The sequence below is a fragment of the Myxocyprinus asiaticus genome, chromosome 1 (genome assembly GCF_019703515.2).
Source record: "Myxocyprinus asiaticus isolate MX2 ecotype Aquarium Trade chromosome 1, UBuf_Myxa_2, whole genome shotgun sequence".
Taxonomy (NCBI): Eukaryota; Metazoa; Chordata; class Actinopteri; order Cypriniformes; family Catostomidae; genus Myxocyprinus; species Myxocyprinus asiaticus.
Genome location: NC_059344.1, coordinates 39532639 through 39558405, shown reverse-complemented (window position 1 = coordinate 39558405; position 25767 = coordinate 39532639). Strand labels below are relative to the sequence as shown.

The 25767-nt window shown below is 38.7% G+C and overlaps 1 protein-coding gene across 4 annotated transcripts in view; it reads left to right on the top strand.

Moving 5' to 3' along the window:
• The window catches only part of rbm33a (RNA binding motif protein 33a), a 67574-nt gene that overhangs the window by 11015 nt on the left and 30792 nt on the right, over window positions 1-25767 (top strand). For all 4 annotated transcript variants that reach the window (XM_051703581.1, XM_051703566.1, XM_051703574.1 and 1 more), the window contains exons 5-8: window positions 7106-7382; window positions 21110-21235; window positions 23315-23501; window positions 23778-24064. In XM_051703581.1, coding sequence (XP_051559541.1) covers window positions 7106-7382; window positions 21110-21235; window positions 23315-23501; window positions 23778-24064 — 877 coding nt within the window. The remainder of the gene's footprint in view (window positions 1-7105; window positions 7383-21109; window positions 21236-23314; window positions 23502-23777; window positions 24065-25767) is intronic.

Below are 25767 nucleotides of genomic sequence, written 5' to 3'. Positions count from 1 at the left end.
GGTCTCAAAACAGTTTGACACGCACCTTTTTTTTCATTCTCACAATTTAAAGTCTTTGAAAGCAAAATTGTTCAGCTTTTGGATGTACCCATTGATTCCACTATGTAACACAATTTTTGCTCCTGGGTAGTAAGTGTTATTTCCTAATTGCTTATGCCTCAAAAGTATAGAAAATGGCTATTATTCCCCACAAACTTTGCTTTTGTGACCAGGACAGTGATATTTTGAAATTTACCTATTTCCAATGAGAAAACGGGCAAATTTGTGTCTTTTCGTTCACATAAAGTCAGAAAAAAACAACATATGAATCCAAATTAACATGTATTTATACTAAAGTAATACAAAAATGACTACAAAAGATTTAGAAGTGAGTAGTTTTTTGAGATTTACGAATAAACTGTAAATCACTTTCACGAATCAGCCCCCAAATGTAGTCTCCCATCATGTTCTTGTTATACTGTCCTTGGTAGCGGCGTTCAAAGTCCATTATATCCTGATGGAAGCGCTCGCCTTGCTCCTTCGAGTACGCTTCCATGTCGAGGTCTTCACGGTCCACCCTAACCCGGAGACCCGACCCGGGATCCGTACGGGTTTGGATCCACGTTTTATACGGTCAGCTGGGTCCGGGTCGGGTCCCATTCTATTGCTGTGGGTCCCGGGTCTGATTAACATTATGTGTAATACCCGAGTAGATCCGAGAACACCCGGCCGTGATCAGACAGCGCTGATGATGATGGTGCTGTGTGTGTGTGTTGTAACTAAGTTGCAACATTGTAAAATTAGGATGTGAAAGTGCAGGCGGGAAATAAGGTGAAAAACGGAGAGGAGCCACAACGAGCTGAGTGACGTCAGAGGCAGAGCGGAGTTAAGGCACATGATAGCAAATTAGCAATGCTAACGTTAGCAGCTGTGCCAATGAACGAGCAATCGTTATTATAGTTCAAAAGGACAAACAGTCGAAGTTATCTTATGTGATATACAAAAAAACTGCAAAGCTGATTCTAAACAAGTCGCTTTTGTCATCAGTCACCGTGACAGCAAGTGGACTTTTGAAGCTGAAATAATGAGTGGATTAGCTATGTTGTTTCAATCAGCAAGAGAGGAATCACAGAAAACCTGGATGTATTTGACCAACTTTCTTGGCAAAGAGGATGGATTATATGCATCACAGCCAGGCACAAGGGAGAAGACTACTAACGTTACATTAGGTAAGACACAAAGTTTTGTTATCACAACTTTTAAATTAACTTTTTAATAACAATCAGTTGTGAAATCGGTGTCGATCAAGTCGGTGTCTCCCGGCTGGGTCCGGGTCCCAGCTTTCAAATAATAAACGGGTCCGGCTCGGGTTCGGGTAGTACATTTCCGGGTCTTTTTGGGTTCAGGCACAAATTTTTGGACCCGTGAAGACCGCTACTCCCATGTTCTCCTTGAATTTATCAAGATGAGCATCAAGGATATGGACTTTGACGGATTTCAGAGGTGGAGCTGAGGAGAGAAACCCATACTACCCCAACCAAAAAGACCTCAATGACTTGATTAGAGATCTTGGTCTCACCAAGTCCAATGCCGAGCTTTTGACATCCAGGCTCAAGCAGTGGAACTTGTTGGATGAAAGTGTGCAAGTCGCAGATCAGAGGAAGCATCACCAACCTTTTTCCAGCTTCTTCATCTGTCAAAGATGGGCTCTGCTTCTGCCACAATTTGACCAGAAGAAGTCTTGAAGGTACTTGAAGGCTGCCGACTCCTTATCTAGAGCTCTGAGAAATTGTTTCATAAGGCCCAATTTGATGTGCAGTGGTGGCATCAGCACCTTCCGGGGGTCCACCAGTGGCTCCCACTTGACGTTGTTCCTCCCCACAGAGAACTCGGTCTGCTGTGGCCAGTCCCGCCTGTTGTAGAGCGCCTTGGTGTACCTGCTGTCCCAAAGGCAATGATAGCAGGGAAACTTAAAACCGCCTTGGAGACCCATCAGGAATGCCACCATTTTGAAGTCTCCTATGACCTCCCAGCCATACTCATCATACTTCAAGGCGTCCAGCAAGGTCTTGATGCTGTTGTGATCCTCATTGAGGTGCACCGAGTGAGCCAGGGGAAGAGACGAGTACTTTTTACCATTGTGGAGCAGCACGGCTTTGAGGGTCCTGTATGAGCTGTGAATGAAGAGGCCCCACTCATTCTGGTTACAGGGGATTCCGATTGCCTCGAACAGACTGGTCACATTGTGGCAGAAGCAGAGCCCATCTTTGACGGGTGAAGAAGCTGGAAAAAGTTTGATGACACTTCCTCTGATCTGCGACTTGCACACTTTCATCCAACAAGTTCCACTGCTTGAGCCTAGACGTCAAAAGCTCGGCATTGGACTTGGTGAGACCAAGATCAATAATCAAGTCATTGAGGTCTTTTTGGTTGGGGTAGTATGGGTTTCTCTCCTCAGCTCCACCTCTGAAATCCGTCAAAGTCCATATCCTTGATGCTCATGTTGATAAATTCAAGGAGAACATGGGAGCGTATTCGGAGGAGCAAGGCGAACGCTTCCATCAGGATATACTGGACTTTGAACGCCGCTACCAAGGACAGTATAACGAGAACATGATGGGAGACTACATTTGGGGGCTGATTTGTGAAAGTGATTTACAATTAATCGTAAATCTCGAAAAACTACTCACTTCTAAATCTTTTGTAGTCATTTTTGTATTACTTTAGTATAAATACATGTTAATTTGGATTCATATGCTGACTTTATGTGAACGAAAATACACAAATTTGCCTGTTTTCTTATTGGAAATAGGTACATTTCAAAATATAACTGTCCTGGTCACAAAAGCAAAGTTTGTGGGGAATAATAGCCATTTTCTATACTTTGAGGCATAAGCAATTAGGAAATAACACTTACTACCCAGGAACCAAAAAGAAAAAAAAATGTGTTACACACTGTTCTCGGTTTGATAATGCACAGTAAATATAGAGTTTCTAAGAAAAGAATGACGCTATAGTCCACTTTCGTGGTCATTGTGTTTAACAGCTTGATGTTTCGTGATAAACACTCACATTTTCAGAAAGACATATTGGATGAAACTAGAGACTCTATTGTTTTGACTCCAACAATGTAAAAACTTAATGAGGTTTCTTACCAGATCGAGTTTTGTTGGCATTTCTCCCAAAAACAAACTCTGCTGTGATCGGCACCTTGTTGTTTTGTTACATGACTCGATGCGTCAAAAGTTTAACCCTTTACTGACAGCCCAGAGTGCCTGAACTGAGATCAGTTGGTTTAAATGAAATAGCGAAGACAAAATTCAATGTCCGCACAGGAGGACGTGGGGTTGCATGAGGTTAAGCTGTGTGCTTATGATTTTCTATGAAGTGTTTAATACAAAGTGCTGCCATGATTTGGACAAACGGTTGTGCTCCTTCTCCAGAGCAGCTTAAACGTTGGTTTTGTAATTTTTCAAATGCATTTTTTACTACTGGAGGTTTTCTGAGCCACAGAGCACCTATTCGACTGTTTGATAACGAAATGTGTTGACCGTTTTCATCATACATTTTTGATTAGTTGTTGTTACTTAACTAAATTTAACTAAAGTAAACTACTTAAACATAAATGTTACTTTGATAAAGATAAGCTCACAATTGATATTAAATACAGGACTACTGTATGTACACTGTTCATAATCTTTGTTTTAGCAGTGTAGTAAAGTAGCTAATTTATAATCAAAACTGACTTTTCAGATTGTGGGGTCAAAATTGTCTTAATTACCCATAATTTATGCAAAGCCTTCAGTACTATGACAAAATCAATAGAGCAGTTCATCCATAACATAATTAGAGATGACATTGAACTAACTTCGACACCTATGGTAGAGCTCTGAGGTTATAAAAACATCTGGTTTTGTGAGTGTTGGCTGCATTTTTCCTCAGTTAATTGTCATTCTGCATTAGTGAAATTGCTTTCTTTTTTGTAGTAAAAAATGCTTGTTTAAAATGACAATTTTAAGTGATGTGCTTGGAACATTGTTACAGAATTTAAATTATCAGTATTTTACTCACCCTCATGTCATTATAAACCTGTATGTTGTTATTTTTCTGTGTAGCACAAAACGTTTTTAAGAGTCTTCACACAGCTCTATTCCATACAATGACAATGCATAGTGGCCATGACTGTCAAGCTTCAAAAAGGAACCCCGTTGCTCTCAATTCAAACATGGCGTAATAGATGCATTTAGTCAGGTTTGATGTCAATGATGTTTGGACACGAGACGTGAGAACCAATGAAGTTTGATGTACAGTAACTGACGTCTAATTTGCACCATATTTGATTAGAGAGTCAAGGCCGAGAGGAAGATGTTCAAAGAAAGGCCTATTCACCCCAAGTCTGTTTTTCGCTACAAATTTTCATTTCGTATGAGCCTTAGAATAGGAACAATGCATTCCTATGGCTCTACTCACATCGGGTCTGACAAATCGTCCACCGACAATCCAAAGTTTTTGTATGAAGCAGTCTGATTATTTTTTTCTCCTTCAGACTGCGATGAAAACTAACCAATGAGATAAAGCTTTTTGTAATTTTTCCAGAGTCACTACAGATGATAAATCCAGTGTGTTGGTCGCTCAAATCAACTGGTAAACTTCGGCATTGGACGTGCAGTTGATACACACCTCTGAAAAATTTAAACTGCAGTTCATGAACCCTTTGTACTACAAAAATAAACCTGGTCTTATTTTGAAAGTCTGACTAGGCTATAATAATTGTTTGTTTTATAAATTTTTATAAACAAAACATTGGCGTGTATTCTGGTGCTCTTTTACTTGTCTCACGCACAAATACCCTGAATTCAATGCAAATATGCAGTAAATAAATAATGTAGACGCTGTAAACACATTCTTAGTAGAATATTTATGTGATGTGCCGATACCTCATATTTTAGAATATACTGTACCTTGTGTTTTGTCTTAAGTAAGGGATAATGTACAGTCAGCCGGTTGTTATCGCACAAACTCTGACAGGGTGATCAGGACGGGTCTTGCATCAGCCTGAAGGGGTTTATTTTGCGATAACAACCGGCTGACTGTACATTATCCCACTTATTACACGGCTGTGAACCAAATAAATAAATACATGGACATATGATATTGATTTGTGTTGAAATTATTTAATTTGAGAAAAAATAAATCGCTGAACAGCTGAAATCCACATCTGGTTTGATTCGGAGTTCTGTTGTTGTTTATTTTGTGAAAATGACCATCTGACTGCTCATTATTTAACCTATTACAAGACTACATACCAAATAAATAAATAAATGGACATGAAACATTGATTTGAGTTGAAATTATTTTATTAGCTTACTTGTAGAGATTGCACAGTGAGCCGAAAAGCAGGAGAGACTGCTCACAGAACCCGGATGAGCTGTCTGAAACGTCTTAATCCCAGGATGTGTGGTTATTACAGAGCAATATCTGATCGCTGGATGGTGCCATTGACCAATCAGAATCAAGTATTCCAGAGAGCCATGTAATAATGTACATTATTTAATATGTAGCTATATTTCTGTGCCTGTTATATTATTCTGCCATTTAAAATAACAGTGAGATTCAGCAATACGTTTGGACAAAGCTTGTAATAAAATATTGCATAAAAAGACTCTTTACATGCAATATTTTACTACGGGTGAAGAAAAACTTATTGTAGAACCTCATTGCTATTTTGATTGCAAGGATAATATAGCAAAGTATTACTGTAATGGTGCTCTTTTTCTCACCACAGACAAGAAACCCTGAATTCAATACAAATATGCGATAATTTAATAAAGAAAAGCCTTGAGCTTGTGTTTTCTTTTATAACATTTTTAATGTTATGCATCATATTTTCTATATCTGTTTTTCCTTAATGTACATTATTCTACTTGTATTTATATTGAATGAATGAATGAACATTACATTTTATATAGCGCTTTTCTGACACTACACACAAAGCGCTTTACACAGTGAACAGGGGACACTCCTCAACCACCACCAGTGTGCAGCATCCACCTGGATGATGCGACGGCAACCATAGTGCGCCAGTATGCTCACCACACACCGGCTATTGGTGGAGAGGAGAGAGTTGAGTAATAGAGCCAATTAATGGATGGGGATTTTTAGAAAACCATGAATGAGAAGGGCCAATGGGGGGAATTTGGCCAGGACATCAGGGTTACACCCCTACTCTTTTTGAGAAGTGTCCTGGGATTTTTAATGACCACAGAGAGTCAAGACCTCGGTTTAACGTCTTATCCGAAGGATAGTGCCTTTTTACAGTATAGTGTCCCCATCACTATACTGGGGCATTAGGCCTTACACAGTCCGCAGGGTCCCTGCTGGACTCCCTAATACCTCTTCCAGCAGAAACTTTAGTTTTCACAGGAGGTCTCCCATCCAGGTACTGACCAGGCTCAGCCCTGCTTAGCTTCAGAAGCTTGTTGGATGAAAGTGTGCTTCTGCTGGTAAAGAAAATTCCTTAAAATGCATAAAAAACATGGAAATAACAATGAAACAGTTTTGCCAAATCAATGCTGGAGAATGTCAGCATAGGAAAACAATATCAACATGATTGTATAACAGCAACAGCGCCACCTTCTGTACAGGGTGGAAACTGTTATTCATTTTGTTCGTCATGGTCTCAGTGTGAATACACCTTTCATCAGCAGTTTGTCTCACAAATTCCTCAATATTTTGGTGTGGGTAGGCCTTAATGACTTCAATTTCAGTCTGTTCATCACACAAAGTTATTGTATGGCTTGAGAAGACTGTAGCGCAGAAGTCGTATGGACAACTTTTATGGTGTTTATTTATTTTCATAATTTTGGAGCTTGACAGACATGGTCACTATGATCTGTTCTATGAAAAAGAGCTATTTGAAAATTCTTCACAAAATTCTCCTTTTTGTTCCACTGCTATTAATGACAGTAATAATGTCATTCCTTCAACATTGTCATGTTTAACTATTCCTTAAATATATAACATAGTTATTGTGGGCTCTTGGAACCAAAAATCAAACCAAATCTACACTTTATTGTCCAGAACATTAACACATTTTTCTCTGTTTATGTTTGTCTGTCTGTTACAGTGGCCAGGGTGAAGTTTTGAGTTTAAATGCAACTCTGGGTCTGGGGACCTCAGGTCAACTTCAGGATGAAGATGCTGAAGGGGGCCGATATACAGAAGAGGCCTTTGAACAGACAGAGGTTGGGCAAGAGGGTTTCGCTCATGATGAGGAGTATGGGGGTGAGGAGTACCAAGGAGAGGAGGAAGGGATGGAATACACAGGAGAGCAGAATTATGATGGATATCAAGATGAAGTGCTGGACCTACAGATCGATGAGCCACTGGATGATGATTTTCAAGTAAGGAACTGTGTTTCTCTTGCGATCTCTATTGCTTACATTCACACACTCGGCATACTTCCCCCTCCACATTTCCCCCACATCTACACCTTGACACCTCATGCTTTGTGACCCTCAGGCCTCATGGTTTTGTACAGGGTGAGAGTCTTTGTTCAGCAGATGTCCTGCCAATCCATTCTGGCTAATGGGAAGAGCTCTTAGACAGGATCTGATAAAGTTGGCTGTTGGTGAAAAGATTATTGACCTTCTTTAAAGTGGTCTTTAACTAGAGTGACACAAGGGCATGATTGATGAGTTGTGTCCTTTCTGTACATGTTTACTTATTTTTTTGCTTAACTTAAGGGAACAGACCAGAAGGAGCAATTTCAAAACACTTAACAGGGACATCATGAAGAAACTGTCTTGTTTTGTCCTGGCATGATTGAGCCAACAGTGACAGAATATTTTGTAGTGAATACCAAGAAGATAAACCACGTTTGTCAGCTATTTGCAGCATTCTTGAAGAATATTTTTATTGCTTAAATCCCACTATGCGAGTGTTTTGTTTGACCATATGATATCTATGTTTACAAGGTCGCTTAGCTGCTGGGGCTTAGCATTTCCATGTTTGCTGTTATCCAAAGTTAATGTGTGGAATGGTTTAAAGGATTAGCCATGTGCCCTGTAGGTGGTCAGTTTATGTGCTGTGTGTGCAGGATACATGTCATAGTGATTTGGTCCTATCCAACTATCTGTGTTAGGCTGGTTTACAGGCTGTTCTACAGATTTAACCTCCTGGCACCCAGCATTTCATGTTTGTCCTCTGTAGGGGACATTTGTTTTAAGTGAATTTCTCTTAAACCATACTGTACATCCAACAGTGCTAGTGTATTGTAAAGAGGACATTCCGTTTAAAAAAAAATTTTTTTTAAAGGAATGTTCCGGGTTTAATCAGAGATTATTTAGCAGAGATGGGCCATTTCTATTAAAATGAATGGGAGAAATTGGAACGCTCAACCAAGGAGCACTGTGTGCCCAAAGGTCAACGAATGTAGAAAGGAAGTCCTGCCTTAGTGAAAAGAGCCAATCACCTTTTAGATACAGACATCACCTGTCAATCAGCTTTCAAATGCGCATGTGCGTTAGCTATACAAGCTGGGAAAATTGTGGAAAAAAAAATAAATGAAAAAAATGTATCCCCTTTTCTCCCAATTTGGAATGCACAATTCCCACTACTAAGTAGGTCCTCGTGGTGGCGCGGTTACTCACATCAGTCCGGGTGGCAGAGGATGTCTCAGTTGCCTCCGCTTCTGAGACTGTCAATCCGCACTTTTTATCACGTGGCTCGTCATGCATGACACCGCGGAGACTCATGCTACTCTCCGCGATCCACGCACAATTTACCATGCGCCCCATTGAGAGCGAGAACCATTAATCGGGACCACAAGGAGGTTACCCCATGTGACTGTACCCTCCCTAGCAACTGGGCCGATTTGGTTGCTTAGGAGATCTGGCTGGAGTCACTTAGCACACCCTGGATTCGAACTCGCAACTCCAGGGGTGGTAGTCGGCGTCAGCACTCGCTGAGCTACACAGACCCCCCAAAATTGCGGATTTCTTAGTGTAATATGAGGTAATGAATCACAATTTATGATTCTAGTATTGTCAGATTTTGAAATATGTTCTTTGTTATTAACAATTTTTATTGATTACATTCATAAGACATTTACATCTACATTTATGCATTTGGCAGATGCTTTTTATCCAAAGCGACTTATAGTGCCCGTATTACAGGGACAATCCCCCTGGAGCAACCTGGAGTTAAGTGCCTTGCTCAAGGACACAATGGTGGTGGCTGTGGGGATTGAACCAACAACCTTTTGGTTACCAGTTCAGTGCTTTAGCCCACTACACCACCACCACTCCAAGACAAACAAACATAGCATAAAATACAGAATCAATTATACACATTAAACCCCCTGAATATCCCCCCCCCCCCCCACCAAATATCCACCCCACTTCCTATCAAACAAATCCTATTTTCACAGCCTTCTAAACATCACCTCCTCGAATGCTGCCACCCCACCCACCACTCCCGAAATGAGGGTGCCCCAGCCGACTTCCACCCCCTGAGGATGATTTGTCTGCCAACCATAACTCCGGCTAGGACCCAACTTTTTAAATGACTATCCACAATATTAATGACTGCCTCATCGCCTAAGATGCAGAGTCTGGGCAAAATGAAAATTGAGTGTCCAATACGTCACATAAAGCTCTGAACCCTCAACCAAAATTCTTGGATCTTAACACATCCCCAAAAAACATGGGTTATGTCCCCATCTTCTGATTGGCATTGCCAGTAGGTGGGTGTGTCTTTAAGACCAAGCCTATACAATCATGAGGGGGTCCAATAGAATCGGATCAGATACACCCTTGCATCTCTAGATGTAGACTCGACGTTTTTTTAGAATCCTAGCCCACACTCCCTCCTCCAATATCAAGTTTAAATCTTTCTCCATAATCTCTTGAGAGAAGTTGAAGCTCCGTCCCCCAGACTCTGAATTAACAGGGAGTAATACACTGATGCCTCATGACCTTTTCCAAAAGCAGTAATCACCACTTCCAGAGTATCTGCTGCTTTAGGGGGGTGTATGCTACACCCAAAAATAGCAGAGAGCAGGTGGCGCAGCTGTAAATACCTAAAGAACTGAGATCTGGGAATCCTAAAATGTTGGACCATATTTTCAAAAGATTTCAACACTCCACTCTCATATAGGTCACTGAGCATCTTAACTAGGGATGCACCGATACCACTTTTTCTCTTCTGATTCCGATATCGGAAATATCAGTATCGGCAGATACCGATCCCAAGCTGATACCAGTGTTGTTTTTTTGCATAATCAGTTTAGAATATATTTGCATTATTGTGTAGAACTAATTGGGAGTACTCTTAAATATTTAATGAAATACAAACCTCTAACTTCACATTATTTCAATATAAATGTATAGCTTATTAAGAAACACTTTTTATTATTAACTAGTGTACTGGATAAGGTAGCAGCAAAAATAACAGTAATTCCAGTCTTTCAAGTCTTCAGTAGAAAAGAAACCAGTGTTTTATTTTTTCCTTTTTTTTTCCTCCCCCCCTTTTTTTTTTTTTCCTCAAAAACGTTTCAACTCGCATCTGGACTATAAAGGATTCAGATCTCCTTTTTGTTCAATTTATTTGTAAGACATCAGTCCTTTTTTCATTCACACAGTTATTTTTTAGAACCCATTCAACTTAAATATTGTTATAAATTGTAAACAAATACTAATGATGATAATAATAATAATAATAACAGTAAATTGTTATTAATATTATTATTATTGACTTTTAATTTTAATTTGAAATAAAGTTATATACAGTAATATATTTAAATTGGGCACTTTTTAAACCCTCACACTTTTATTTTGACATTCTAAACTCTCCAGGAAGTCCTGTATGTGTCTTTTTGTAGGCAAGTTCACAGTAGTTTAATTAGCTTCTTATTCAAATTCTGGTAATATGCACCTCTGGTGCTGTTCTAAATGTATATTATAAGTGAACCGAACTATTGAGCATCTACATCTGAGATGCTGTTCTTGAGTAGCACTCAAATATTGAGCACCGCTGTGAAGGCTAAAAATAGCCGTGAGTGCATCACCAGCCTGTGCGTGAGTTTGTGTCAACAGAGCAGCACCATTCACTAATGCGCTGGCTCTTCACATACTGTATATTTACTTATTAAACACAGCCTTTTGTGATTCACAGAACTATCGCATGTCTTCAGGTGGCTTGAATAAAATGCACGAGTCATATAAACTGCTTTAATGGTGTTTTTATGGTTCTTTTATGTCATTTTTGGAGCTTGACAGTAACGAACATAACTAACACACAGTATCGGATTTGGATCGGGCTCGTCGGACCGATACCCGATCCGTCTAAAAGCTTCAGTATCGGAGCCGGTACCGATCCAGGTATCGGATCGGTGCATCCCTAGTCTTAACCTCCCTCACAATCCACTCTGACCAGCAGAAAGGGGACTTATTAATACATAATTTTGGGTTCAGCCAATATGCTCGAAGCAACATTTAAATAAATGTCAGAATTAAACACTCTGGACACTTGTCCATACCGCATGCAAATGCAAGATAATGGGGTGTGACTTAACTTCTCCGGTTAGTTTATTAGAAAGGCTTTGCAGTGGTAAAATAGGGCAAAAACTTCCTGTTCAATACAAAACCAGGGAGGGGCTCTCTCAGGTGGAAACAACCAATGAGCCAAATTTCTGAGACCAAATGCATAATAATAAACAAAAATCTTGGGTAGGCCTAACCCACCTTTGTCAATCGGCCTATGTAACTTATTGAAATGTAATCTGGGACCATTCCAAATGAAGGACTTCGCTATGCTATCAAATTGCTTGAAATAAGAGAGGGGGACATCTGCAGGGAGTGACTGTAGCAGGTAGTTGAATTTTGGAATACAATTTTAATAACATTAACCTTCCCAATAAATGTAATGAAGCCCACCTGCCCACATCGCTTTAAAAACTTTTTATTAAGGGGTCAAAATTAAGTTTAACTAAATCACACAAATTGGCTGGGAATAAAATGCCCAAATATTTAATGCCCTGTTTGGGCCACTAGAAGGCGCTCGGCTGAAAAGCTGTTACTGGGCAGTACGCTGTCAGAGCCAAAGCTTCGGATTTAGACCAATTAGCTCTGTATCCTGAAAACTTAAAGGAATTAAAAATTCTGTGGAGACAAGGCATAGATCTAGTAGGGTCGGAGACTAATAATAAAATATCATCTGCGTAAAGCAAAAGCTTATGCGCCATACCACCCGCCAACATCCCTGGAATATCGCAGCTGCTAATGGTTCCAGGGCAAGACAGAACAATAATGGTGAAAGAGCGCAACCCTGCTGGGTGCCCCTATCCAGAGTAAAATAATCTGAAATTAATCCATTTGTTTGTACCGCCGCTACCGGGTGTCTATAAAGTAACTTAATCCATCCAATAAAAGTATTCCTGAACCCATTTATTTCCAAAATCTTAAAAAGATAATCCCATTTTACCATATCAAATGCCTTTACGGCATCAAGTGAGATGGCAGCGACCGGAGTCTGATCATTTGCCACTGACCACATGATATTGATGAAATGCCTAATGTTATCAGAAGAGCTGCAGTCCCAAATAAACCCCACCTGATCTATATGTATAAGAGATGTCATAACTTGACCTAATTGGTTAGCCAAAATTTTTGACAATATTTTTACGTCTAGCTGGATCAGGGAAATTGGACGGTAACTCTTACACTCGCTTGGATCTTTGTCCTTTTTAAGAATCAGACTGATCTGGGCTTGTGTCATGGTTGGCGGAAGCTTTCCATTCTTTAATGATTCCGTATAAATTTCTAGAAAATGTGGAGCCAGTTCTGTAGCATAAGATCTAAAAAATTCAGCAGCAAAGCCATCTGACCCCAGAGCCTTGCCCGTAGGCAAGGCCTTAATTACCTTGCCAAGCTCCTCCAAGTTTATCTCAGAATCAAGAGAATGTTTTTGCTCAGTCATCAGTTTAGGAAGTTCTAATGGTTCCACAAAGTTTCTAATATCTTCATTAGTAGACGAAGATGTGGAATATTAGAGATCAAGATAGAATTCTTTAAAAGCATTATTAATATCAATGGCTGAGGTAAATATTTCACCACCTGCAGATTTCACTGAGGGAATGGTAGAAAGAGACTCTCTCTGTTTTATATATCTAGCCAGAAACTTCCCTGCTTTGTCCCACGACTCAAAGTATGACTGTCATGCCCTGAATAGCCAAAACCCCACCTTCCGCGACAAAGTAGTATTATATCTGTACTTCAATCGGGTTAATTCTCTGAGGCCATTAGATGACATTCGGCGCTTCAGCTCTGCCTCTGCACTTTTAATATTCCCTTCCAATTCCACGAGTTCTCGTGCTTTGGATTTTTTGGTGAATGAGGCATACTGATCTGACCCCTAAGAATCGCCTTAAATGCCTCCCAAGCCACGCCCACAGAGAATACTGAGAACCAGTTGGTCTCCATATAAACATTGATTTCAGCCTTTAACATTTGTTGGAATTCAGGATTTTGCAAAAGGGATACATTAAAGCACCAACTAAATGATGTCTTTTTCTCCGAATGTGGCAACACCTCTAAACTCACCAGGGCATGATCTGAGACTAAAATGTTTCCAATTGAGCAATCAACAACAGATGAAATTAGGTACTTGTATATAAAAAAAAATCTATTCTAGAATAAATCTTATAGACTGGTGAAAAAAATGTATAGTCTCTACCATATGGGTTCAAAAGTCTCCAAATATCTGTAAGACCAAGATTTTTACACATCCTGTGAAGCGTCAGTGTTGCTCTAGGGGGCTTACACACTTTTGCTTCACTATGATCAAGGACTGAATCCATCAATAGATTAAAGTCTCCTCCAAATATTATATCATGAGGGGTGCTAGCAGCTTGCAACATCCCTTCAAGATCTATAAAAAAGCCCTGATCATCAGCGTTAAGTGAGTAAATATTAGCCAATATCAACCTTTGCCCCAGAATTTCTGCTAAAACAATAATGACTCTTCCTAATTTATCTTTAATCTGTTTGAGAAATTTGAATTGTAGATGTTTATTTATCAATATAATGACTCTCCTGCTCTTACTTGAGCCAGCACTAAAGAAAACATGTCCACCCCATATCTTACCAAATTTTTCAGCTTCCTGCAGGGACAGATGCGTTTCTTGAAGAAACACTATATCATATTTCTTTCGTTTAAGTAGAGAAATAACCTTCCTTCTTTTTATGGGGTGCCCCAACCCATTCACATTCCATGTGAAGAGAGACAATCCACTCATATTAACATTTGACATTTTGACATATTAGAAAAAATCGATTGTGTGTCAAAAATAAAATTATAATGACCACATTCCAAGGTTAGTGCAACAGTCAAACCCCGAACATCCCCCAGAAAAAAAGAAAGAAAAAAAAGAAAAACGTGCACATTAACCCTGCGCACAGCGTCCATCCCTCTAAACTCAAACAGTCCATGTATGCCTACGAAAGCCCCCGTGACAACTAGTGCCCAACCGATAAATCTAGTTAACTAGTTTATGAAATACATACTGGAAACTTAATAAAGAATGACCCCATCATTTTCCCTTTCAATATAACTAATATAACATTAACCTTGTCCCTGACAACCATGTCACTCATGTCTGTTTGCTGTTAGCCAGCTATAGTTTGTCAGTGCAGTCAGTAATGTAGCAGATTGAAAGGTAAACATAAGAGCATCTGTTTGCAGCTCCGTAGACAAGTTGCGGTGGTGGATCGTGTCTGCTGAGTGTTGATTTCATGCTATGTTGTTAACTAGTTGGTAAACAACGTCCGTCTTTTACTCTCCGAGGCAACGAGCTTATAGCTAACTAGCTAATCATGTAGCTACTTTCATTGTTGTCAGCTGAGTGGAAGCTAATGTGTAAACATGTGTTCACCAAACTGTTTTGTTCAGGATTCACAGTTTGGTACCTCCTTCAACCGAACAATTCCAGTCGTTGCATTTATAAAATGTAATATTTAGAAGTCTGTTTTTCCACCGTTGAGAGTTTCCCCTGAACTTGTATAGCAGAATACGGTGTAACACCGCTGCTTATCTTGACTCGGCAGTATTAATATAGTCAGCATTTTACTGATACTAAACAGTAATACTGATGTTTATTTAGCTATTTATTTTATTTTTATTTATTCTTTATTTTAATGGTCAGCAATTGACTGATATTAAACAGTACTGATTTTTATTTAGCTATTTTTTTTTTTTTTAATTTATAATTTATTTTAATGGTCAGCATTTGACTGATACTAAATATACAGTACTGATGTTTATTTAGCTATATATTTTATTTTTATTTATTCTTTATTTTAATGGTCAGCAATTGACTGATACTAAACATACAGTACTGATGTTTATTAAGCCATTTATTGTATTTTTATTTGTTCTTTGTTCATTTCTAGAATTTGTTGACAGTGTATAATAATAATGCCAAATATTCTTTGATAAATATATTTGTTTAAGAAAGCAGCCTTCTGAGAACCTTTGCATAGTCATATCGGTGAGAAATCCACATAGAAAGGTCTGTTTTCATTCCAGCTCAAAAATTAAATATATCAGCCACCGTATTGGTAATTGGTGAATTTTCCCTTTCTAAAATCTATATCGTTCTCAAAAATCCCATATCGGTCAGGCTCTAGTGAAAACTTTGCCGTCAGATTGCTCACGTCTGGTGCTTCTATACATATTTTGTGAGACAGACTTACACAACAGAACTCCAGCCAATAAGAGGCATAAGCACAAATAGCATGTAGATTCATCCACATAACTGTCCTGAAGGTGTGTTCCTCCACAAAACAAACTCCAGTTGCTAGCGGAACCAGCAAAAAAAAAAAAAAAAAAAAAAGCTGTTCATTTTCTTCGGGCAGTCAAACGAATGTTCAGTGAGCCAGCTCATTCAGCTGTTGCATGGGTGCAACAAATGACCTAATCACTCCAGTGTCCTGCAAGAAATATTCCACAAAACAAACTCTAGCAAATAGGAGGCATAAGCACAAAGAACGTGCAGATTCAACCACAAACTGTTCCAAAGGAGTGTTATTCCACAAAACAAACTCCAGCTGCTAGGGGGAACCAGCACAAAAAGAAACAAAAAAGGCGCTCGGACAGTCAAGTGAATGTTCAGTGAGTCAGGCCGACTCGGTTGCAACGTGAGAATCACACAATGACTTACTCACTCCGTTGACTTTATGAAGGACAGTGCTTGCTGTGGGCATGTAAATATTTTGCGGCCATCCTTAGTATCTATTCTCAATTTGGCCGGGAACATCAGTGCAGATACGATTTTCTGTTGATGTAGGAGTTTCTTGCATTCCTTGAATCAATCACGTTTCTCTCCTTGTCGAATTCGCAAAGTCTGGAAAAAAGAAAATGCAGTGGTTCTTCCAAGAATACCTTCCTTTACTCCTCGCCTCACTTAACACAATATCTTTATCGGATGATCTCAGAAATTTGGCCAGAATTGATCGGGTCCTGTCTCCCTCCGCGGATCTCTGAGCCGAAACTATGTGAGCAACGAATTTCCTTCATTTCACCATCCAAATTGACTCCCGGGCTTTTGGCCTGCTGCTCAGGAGCTTCAGCTTGAGCACGTAAGTGTCTTTTAATATCTCCAAAGTCCGAGGATTTTGAATTCTTTGACATATTGTCTTCCTAGAACAGTTAAAAATCAGGGTGTATCAAATCTCACCGGTTTATGACATACAAAGTATTAAAACTAGTTAAGTGCACAGAGCTCGCCATTCACACATCCGAACCTCACATGGTGCCATGCAACTCTCTGAAATAAGTTCTTTGATCGTAATCTTGACCAACCATTTTTGAGATTTTGGTCTTTCCCCATTCAAGTAGATGGGAGCTGCACTGGCTTGACTGGATATAGCCTACCAAGAGCATTCCAAAGATGGCCGACTGTGGTCTGACTTGCTAGAAAGACTTTGGTTCAATACAAGCTCAGTCGACAGCATTTGTAGCAGAATGTTGAGTACCACAAAAAAAAATTTTGACTCGTCCCTCCTTTTGCTTGTATTGAACCCGGAACATTCCTTTAAGAGATACCAAATCTTTATGGGTTTGGTCACGACCATTTCGCCTCATTGGTTTTAAAAATGACTGACATCACAACTTAGCAAATATTATTGGAAAGGTATGTTATTAAGGCAGGGCTCCAGACTAAAAAAAATACTTAGGAGCTATTGGCTCCTAAACTGAAACATTAAGGAGCCCAATGGCTGTTTTTAGTCGCCAAATCACAGAATTGCTCAATTTAGATTGCTGTTCAGGAACAAGTTAGAAAGCCGAAGAAAAGTACGACAGCTGATAACCCATTAATCTGAGGTTTAATAAACCGTATATATAGTTGAGAAAATAAGTTTGCATTCCCTTTTGTGTCATACATTTTCACACCCCTTTCATAATTTATATAAATATAAGAGCTTTTTTTATTTAGTACTGCTCCTCAGAATCTACATTAGATATTTACATAAATTATAGTATGCATATAGTAGTGTGTTGTCTTCTTGAGCATCAATGAATGTTTGCAACTTGTGTAATGGTTGTGTACAAGTACCTCAATAGACCTTTTTCACACTCCAGGTTTTGGAACGTGGAAGTGAACTTTTGCAGGGTAGACTTAGACAGCAGTGAATGGCAGACCACAGCAAATCTTATTTTCACTTAACCATTTGCTACAAGAGCAAAAGAAAAAAATCCACTATTACATTTGAATGACTTTCCAGAAGAGGAAAAAATAGAGTGGTGGATTAAGACAGTAAAGAGAAGATGCCAAATTTACTGTCACTCTCTCAGCAGCTGTAATAGAAACCCCCTCGTAGCTGTGGTAATTAATTTTTTAAAATTAATTCCAGGGTTATATAACATAAAGCATAATGTTATAAACTTGCGCTCAATATATATATATAAAAAAAAAATCATATAAAAACAAAAAATTGGCTAGATTTACGCTGCTAAATAAAGCAGAAACGTGTCATCGGTCTGTGAAAAAGGTCTATTGTCCTAAGTGTCAAAAGCTTGATATGATATATATAAACTACCGGTCAAAATTTTTGAAACACTCATTATTTATTTATAATTTTTTTTCTTCACATTTTAGAATAATAGTAAAGTCATTAAAACTATGGAATAAAATAAATGGAACTATGGGAATTATGTTGTGACTAAACAAAATCCAAAATAAATCAAAACTGTTTTATATTTTAGCATCTTCAAAGTAGGCACCCTTTGCCTAGAATTTGCAGACATGTACTCTTGACATTTTCTCAACCATCTTCTTGAGGTATCACCCTGGGATGCTTTTTAAACAGTATTGAAGGAGTTCCCAGTTGGGCACTTATTGGCTGCTTTTCTTTATTATTTGGTCCAAGTCATCAATTAAAAAAAAAAATTATAATTTAATTACATTTTAGTTTTATAATGAAACAAATGAATATGGTGGCACAATTATATTTTGTCTATAAAACTAATTTCAAACATTTAAGCATACACCTTCAGATCAAAATATTTTTAAGATCATGAGAAACATTTCAGTCAAGTGTTTCAAAACTTTTGACCGGTAGTGTGTGTGTGTGTGTGTGTGTGTGATATATATATATATATATATATATATATATATATAATATAATATAATATATAATATATTACACATACATATACATACACACACACATAATATGTATGTATGTGTGTGTGTGTATGTGAGTCAGGTTGGATGGGGACCGTTAGTGGGCAGCCATTTTCAGGTCTCTCCAGAGATGTTTGATTGGGTTCAAGTCCGGGTTCTGGCTGGGCCACTCAAGACATTCACAGAGTTGTCCCTAAGCCACTCTTGCGTTGTCTTGGCTGTGTGCTTCAGGTCATTGTCCTGTTGAAAGGTGAACCTTCAGCCCAGTCTGAGGTCCTGAGAGCTCTGGACCAGGTTTTCATTAAGGATATCATTGTATTTTGCTGCATTCAGCTTTCTTTCAACCCTGACCAGTACCCCAGTCCCTGTCTGGGGGAGCACTTAAATTAATGTTAATGTTACACATTTTAAATATAGTCAATCCTACAAATATTATAAAAAAAATGATGTCTGGAGCAGATGAATACAAAATTTAATTTAACCTCCGGCTGCAGCACTTCTTCCCTCTCTCACTCGTGGCATGCACAGAAAAATGTCCTCTCGCAAGATGAATAAAGTTATGGAAATCACTTTGGGAAGCGGATTTACGTAACGTTGGCTTGCAAGTTGCAATGGACGTTTTCACATTTGAGTCTTTAAATCTGTGTGTTCTTGCAAGTTATTTTCCTGCCGAGCTGGCTTTTTCAAGTGCAGGATTATTGCCTCAGGTGCGTCACGTCCCGTCTTTCACCGGATCACGTTGACATGTTAATTTTGTTCATCAAAATGAATGCTTTTGAGTAAGTAGCCTAAATGACTGTTTTAGGCTAGATATGCAATTGTTTTTACCCTACTGATCAAGAATGCTGTTTTCAACTGTGCCGACTACACACTTTTTTTATTTTGTGTGCACGTCATGTTTAAGACAATATATGTTTTTTTCTATCCTATATGTTTTTTGTTTTCTTTTGTTTTTTACACCGTAACTGTTATTGGTTAACGTTCTTAACAGCTGTGAAATTAGAGCTAATGCATGTCGTGTAGTACACGCACAACTTTTCAGCAAAAAATGTTTTCTCTCTTGGAGATTTGACTCGCCTGTTAATTATTTTCAACAATGTCCTGACTGTTTTAAAATGTAATGTAACTTTTACTTGGTGAATTCTGTTTAGAAGAGGCTATTAGTGTTGTTATATTGGTCCTGCACTATTCATTTAGTTGTTTTCAATAAATATGCACGAATTTGTTTGATTCCGTGAATGCATGTTTTCCTATATATTTAATGTACAATGATCATAACGCAAGGCAGGATTAAGATTAGATTAAGTATTTTAAATGGTTTACATAAACACAGAATGTTTTTGGACCGTTTACTGAACGTTTCATACTTTAGACTAGTTGACTTTTTGTTTAAACGTCAGTGAAAGTAGTCGTTCTGCACATCCCTAATATTTATATATTTCTATAATTTTTTTCCCCTTAAAATCATAAAATCTTGTGGTAATCAACAACAGCCCATGTTGAACCTGATGACATATATTTAACTTTATTCTTACTTTAAAAATGGTTCTGTTTTGTGTTGTGTGCGCGGTTTCTGTAAACCAATAAGACCAGAAAAGGGAAAACGGGCAAACGAAAGTGGGGAACTGTCATGGTGCTGTCCATCGGCTGATCAGGAAAGTCATAGCAGGGGGACGCATGCAGGCCTTGTGGTGTACTATTACAGTGTAATGGGCACAGGACCTGTAAGCTATGGCGAGGAGACCCGTCAAGACTTGTGGTGGAGGGCATGTGTGGTTCAGCAAGGTAGTCAGCAGAAGTCATCTGTGCCTGTCTCTCTGGGTGCTTTTGTGCTTTCTGTGCACAAGTGTGTGTGAGAATTTGCTCTGAGTCAGATGATGATATTTTCCCTTCCACTGATCTATGTGCGCTGGAGCTTTCTTTGTGTCTGTTTGTGTGTGTGCAAGGACGACATAGTCAATGATATTTTCACCACCACTGAGCCGTGTGCATGTTTATCTCCCATTCTCTGTGTATCATGTCAAACATTTACATCTCATTGAATTTCAAATATCAGCAGGAATGGTAATAGGGCATAGTAATGAGGCTGGGCTCCCACTGTTATGCTAATTTAGGAAGACTCCCCTTCAGCACCCACCCTCCTCAACATCAGATCGCTGCACTGGGCCTTTCTGGATTCTCTCTCAGATGTGGCATTAACATTTTCATTCAGAAGTGATTTTCCTTCAATCTAATGTTTTATCTTCATCATCAATGTCTCTTTCTGTGTTGAACAGGCCTTGGTAGTGCTGAACAACTACACACCCCCACAACAGGTGTTTTATGAGATATAGAAGATCAACTTAGCCCTGATGTTCAGATCCAGCATGAATTTCCATTGAAGCATCTTGAATTTAGTATTAATTTGAGACGTTTTGGGAGTAAAAATGTGGTTGTTCTACGCAGGTGGATGACTATCCGGCTGAGTATAGTGAAGAGCAGCAGGAACAGCAGACTGACCAACAGGAAGTTGATGAAGAGGAACATGAGGAGGAAACTGAGTATGGCTCTCAGGTCCCAGAATTAGAAGAGGTAAACCATGGCTGCCTCGGTGGATGTGTTTAACATAAAATTATGTGCTTGATATTTTTAGGGCTGGGTAGTGATACAGATTCCCCGATATACAACCTTTCTATTCTAATTTTGGGCTGGCAAAGCAAATTTCATGATATTCATCTTGCTTTTGCTGCTTTATAAAGCTAAATATGTTTGCTCAACATGCTAATGTGTGCAGGGTGATTGAAGACTGGTTTCATGTGCGTGTTGCGCGATCTACTGAGAATCACTCACGCAAGTGACGCACTCTGCTCTATCCTAATTTATCTGGAGCACGCAGGTGTGCGAACGTCAACCAGGCTTCCCTTGATTTGTGAGCTCCGGTGAAAGGATAGCGCTGGGTGGGATCACATGCGCGATTAAACTGGGCTTCCCTTGATACCATGGTGCAGACAATAAAACGTATGCGACAGTCTATCAGTGTATGAGTCAAACTCACTCAGACTGCTGACAGTTTCTTTTCCATGCTTTATTTTTGTAATATGTCCATGTATGTGGTTACAGACAAATCATATTAGAAGTAGGGTTGCACAGTAGACTGGTGCTATGGTAGTATCCCAGTACTAAAGCTTCAGAATACTGGCAGTGCCACAGTATTTTTTAAACAGCAGTATCGTCAATGTGGTAGTACCGTAAGTAATGTTGAATGTGCGGTAGTAAATATTATTTTCCAAAAAAAAAAAACAGAATGTGCCCCTTACATGGTATTGTTTATTTTTCAATGAGTTGTCTTCCCATGCTTCAAACACACGTCCGAATCTCAACGTGTTAATTTGGCGGTCGCGGCACCTAATGGATAATATGGATTTAAGTAAAACTTTTTAGAGTGAGAAGCTTTTTAAAAAACACAATTCACATAAGGAGATTTGAAATTATTTTGGGTTTTGCCTGATGAGACCGGAAAAACCCATCTGCCGTGAATGCCAACAGAGATTTCAAGCCAAAGGAGAAAACACCAGCAACCTTAATAAACACCTTTGCACACATTCCACTTCCTTTGCAGAATACACATGGGTTAATGCCACTTCATTTAACCTAAATGCTTTATCTTAACATTTACAGATTTACCGTTTCTCTGAAAAATCGAAAGCTGTCCTCCTTTAATTTTTTTTTTTCCAGTTGCAAATGCATGGTGGCAGTAACGTCGCGAAGTTCGCACTTATTATTATATCATGTCCCTGAGCTGTGCGATCAAACCAGTGTGTGTGTAATCGTCACTCGTGCTGCTGTTTACCAGGCTGAAGCGGTTGTAATAATGAAACAGCTGCTCAAAACAGTCTTTTCAGCGTTACAATATCTTTATTTTTATTTTACCAACATTCAAATAATCACAGAAATAATGGAATAATGTTTAAAACCGTTGCTGTTTTGATGCGACTAATTTTTTTTTACATTTTTTTTTTTACATCAAACTAAGAATGTATTAGGTAACAAGCTAGTCCATTTGAGCCTTTTCACTGTTCATCCATCAGTTATTAACACCACTTCCAGAGCAACAAGTGGAATGGCTAGTTTCTAAGAACAGCCTTTGTTATGACAAACTGTGTTAAGAATTAACACTATCGTGTGGTATTATGATACTACTTATCATACTACTTACTATTATACCACTTGTGATACTTTAGCTGGTATAGTATCATAAGATATGATTATGGTATCGTGACATCCCTAATAAGAAGAGTGGAATCATTCATAGAAACTTTAACTTCTCCATCTTGCCTGCACTCGACAACATTATTTCACTGAAGACGGATGACATGCACTCCACTGACAGTCTTCAATCCAAATGGTAGTCGCTGCTGAATGTTGCACCCTATTTGCATAAAGTTAAACTTTTCTAAACACTCTGAAGTTGATGGAAACGACCACATCTAGTTGCCAACGGTTGCTGTCGCACATGTCAATGAAAGTGGCCAACTCCCATTGAAAATGAATTAGATCATTTTGCTTTGTCACTGCATGTGTAAACGTGATTTTGGTCTTGGTTCTCAGTTTTTAGACACAGTGTTGCTTTTAACTGTCAGTTTGATGATTTATCTGTCCTGTGTCCTTCAGGCAGAGAATGACCCTGTAGCTGAAGCTGAGCCTGACCAGGGCGTGGATGTGAAGGAGGAGTCTGATGAGGAAGAGGAAGATGATGAGGAATCTGGTCGCCTGCGATTTAAGACAGAGCGTAAAGATGCCACTGTAGTTAGGCTGTCGGATGCCACTACTAAAAGAAGGAACATCCCAGAGACATTAGGTTTGACACTATCAAATGAAATGCCTTCTCTTACTGTTATGAGTGTAAAATCTGATAAGGTCTTATTTTGAATCAACTGAATCAATTTTGAGCGTGACCAAAACAACAAAAAAAATACATTTTTCCTCCAAGACCATTTATTGAACGAAGGTTTAGATAATGCTGCTTTTATGAATTATTGGCATAATGAATGGCATCTCATTTGTCAATATCAAACAAATAATACCATGTGTATAATCTCTCTCTCTTTTTTTTTTTCTTTTTTTTTTTTATAAGAGCTCTCTGAGGAAGCTAAAGCAGACCTGCAAGAGTTTGAAGAAAAGGAACGTCAGAGGAAGCAGGGCCGTTTTGGAGGGCAAGGGAGAGGTGGACTGCGAGCAGATGGAGGGAGAGGAGGAATGGCAGGTAGAGGAGGGGTCAGGGGAAGAGGAGGACAAGGAGGCGGTGGAAGATGCGAATTCCCTCCTTTTGGAATGGGGAATTTCCGTGGAGATGGAGTTGGAGGGCGAGGGAGAATAAATGAGCAAAGGCCTCCATTGATGCAAATGAACTTGGGGATGCAGGTGAGAGAATGGACGTTCTCTGAAATTACACCAAATATGAATGCCCCTTACCTGTTCTTTGAGGGGATCAGAGTAATTATTTGCAATGTTAAAATATTTTCTCTCTATGACTTTCTGTAACTGTTTAAGTTTATAGAGACAGCTAAAGATAAGCTTCCAGATAAGTGTAAACACTGGCTCTATGTTGCTTTTAATACAAATCTTTTGTTTGGTGTAAGTGGTCAGACAAATCAACTTTGGACTTAACCAGTGCCTTGAGGCGCAGAAATTATCACTGTTTTCATACAGATTCCAGCAGATTCCCTTTGTCTTCCATTGGTTGTACAAACAGATAAACCTGTTCCACACAATTGGTTGAGCCAATGTTTCTGTGATGGGCTGGTAGGGCCACTCAAACAAACTCTTTGATAACACAGTTAGTGCCACAGTGTTATGCTCTTAGGTGAAAACAGCTTAAAAATGGTGTACTTAAACTTAGCATGTTAGGCTGGGATCTAAGAAAGAATTTCAACACTGGAGAGTTCCACGCATCAGGACCACTGAGTCCTGAGATAGGAGTCCCAAATTGGGATCTAGACAATGTTGGTGGAGTGAAGCTGCAACAATTTTTCCTCTGTGCTCAAAGCATTCTATAATCACTCCACTTTGGGTTATCCATATCCCGCTCCCCCCTCACTGATAAGAGCAACCCACTCTGCGTTTGCACCGTGGACAAATTTACACCTAACTACCGCTCTACTGTGAAGTTATTACAGTATGCTTTTAAATATCACAAACCTCTGTGCACAAGATGTTATTAAATGAGAAATAAATAAACAACACTAGGAGAAGAGCTTCAATGTGCTGTATTGTTATTATACATATAATAGTCTTTATTAAAGTCTATATTAAATTATTGTTTAGCTTGCTTTTGAAACATCCTCTGGATTAAATTAATTACTTAATGAAATTAAACATTACATATAATAAATCACTAAATGGAAAATAAATAAACTTTTTAATGTTCAAATATTAAATTAAATCAATAAATAAATTACTAAGAAAAATAAATATGTATATCATTAGACCAATGTATTAACTTTTCTTTACACAAACTTGAATGAACCTTGCCCAATAATTCTGTGAAGAAGAAAAAAAAAGGTTGGTTGAATAAAATTCTCAGAATGTTATACACTTTTTTTCAACCAAGACTAGATAAGACTATCAAAACTATATGTCCAATGCTGAGTTCACTTTTAGAAATAGGCTACTAGCTTTTGAATCTTTTAAATCTACCCCTCTCTACCATGGCTCGTGTTTGCTGAGCTACTTCATTCGAACATGTAAATTGCATTAATTACTGCACTCAAATTATTTTTAGATGGCAGTTAAAGTCAATATTAGCAAATTGAAAAGTTAAATTGGTGTTTTAGATTGTTAAAAGTTCAATTCTATATAATGCAGAGCATAATACAGTTGATTCTCTTTCGTCGTAATTCATTTTCACTGTACTTTTTTTTTATCACATTCTTTTTGATAATATTCAGAAATGCCATCTTCCTTTCATGCCAATATAGTGTTTAACACACTACATTTTAAGACACTGTGTCAAATGTAAAAGTAGGTACACTTTAAAAATGTGGCTCGTGACCCCTTCATTCTGTTCCATTCCGATTTTTGCAGTGTGGTGCATTTTGCTGCAGCATATAGTGTAATATGTGTTT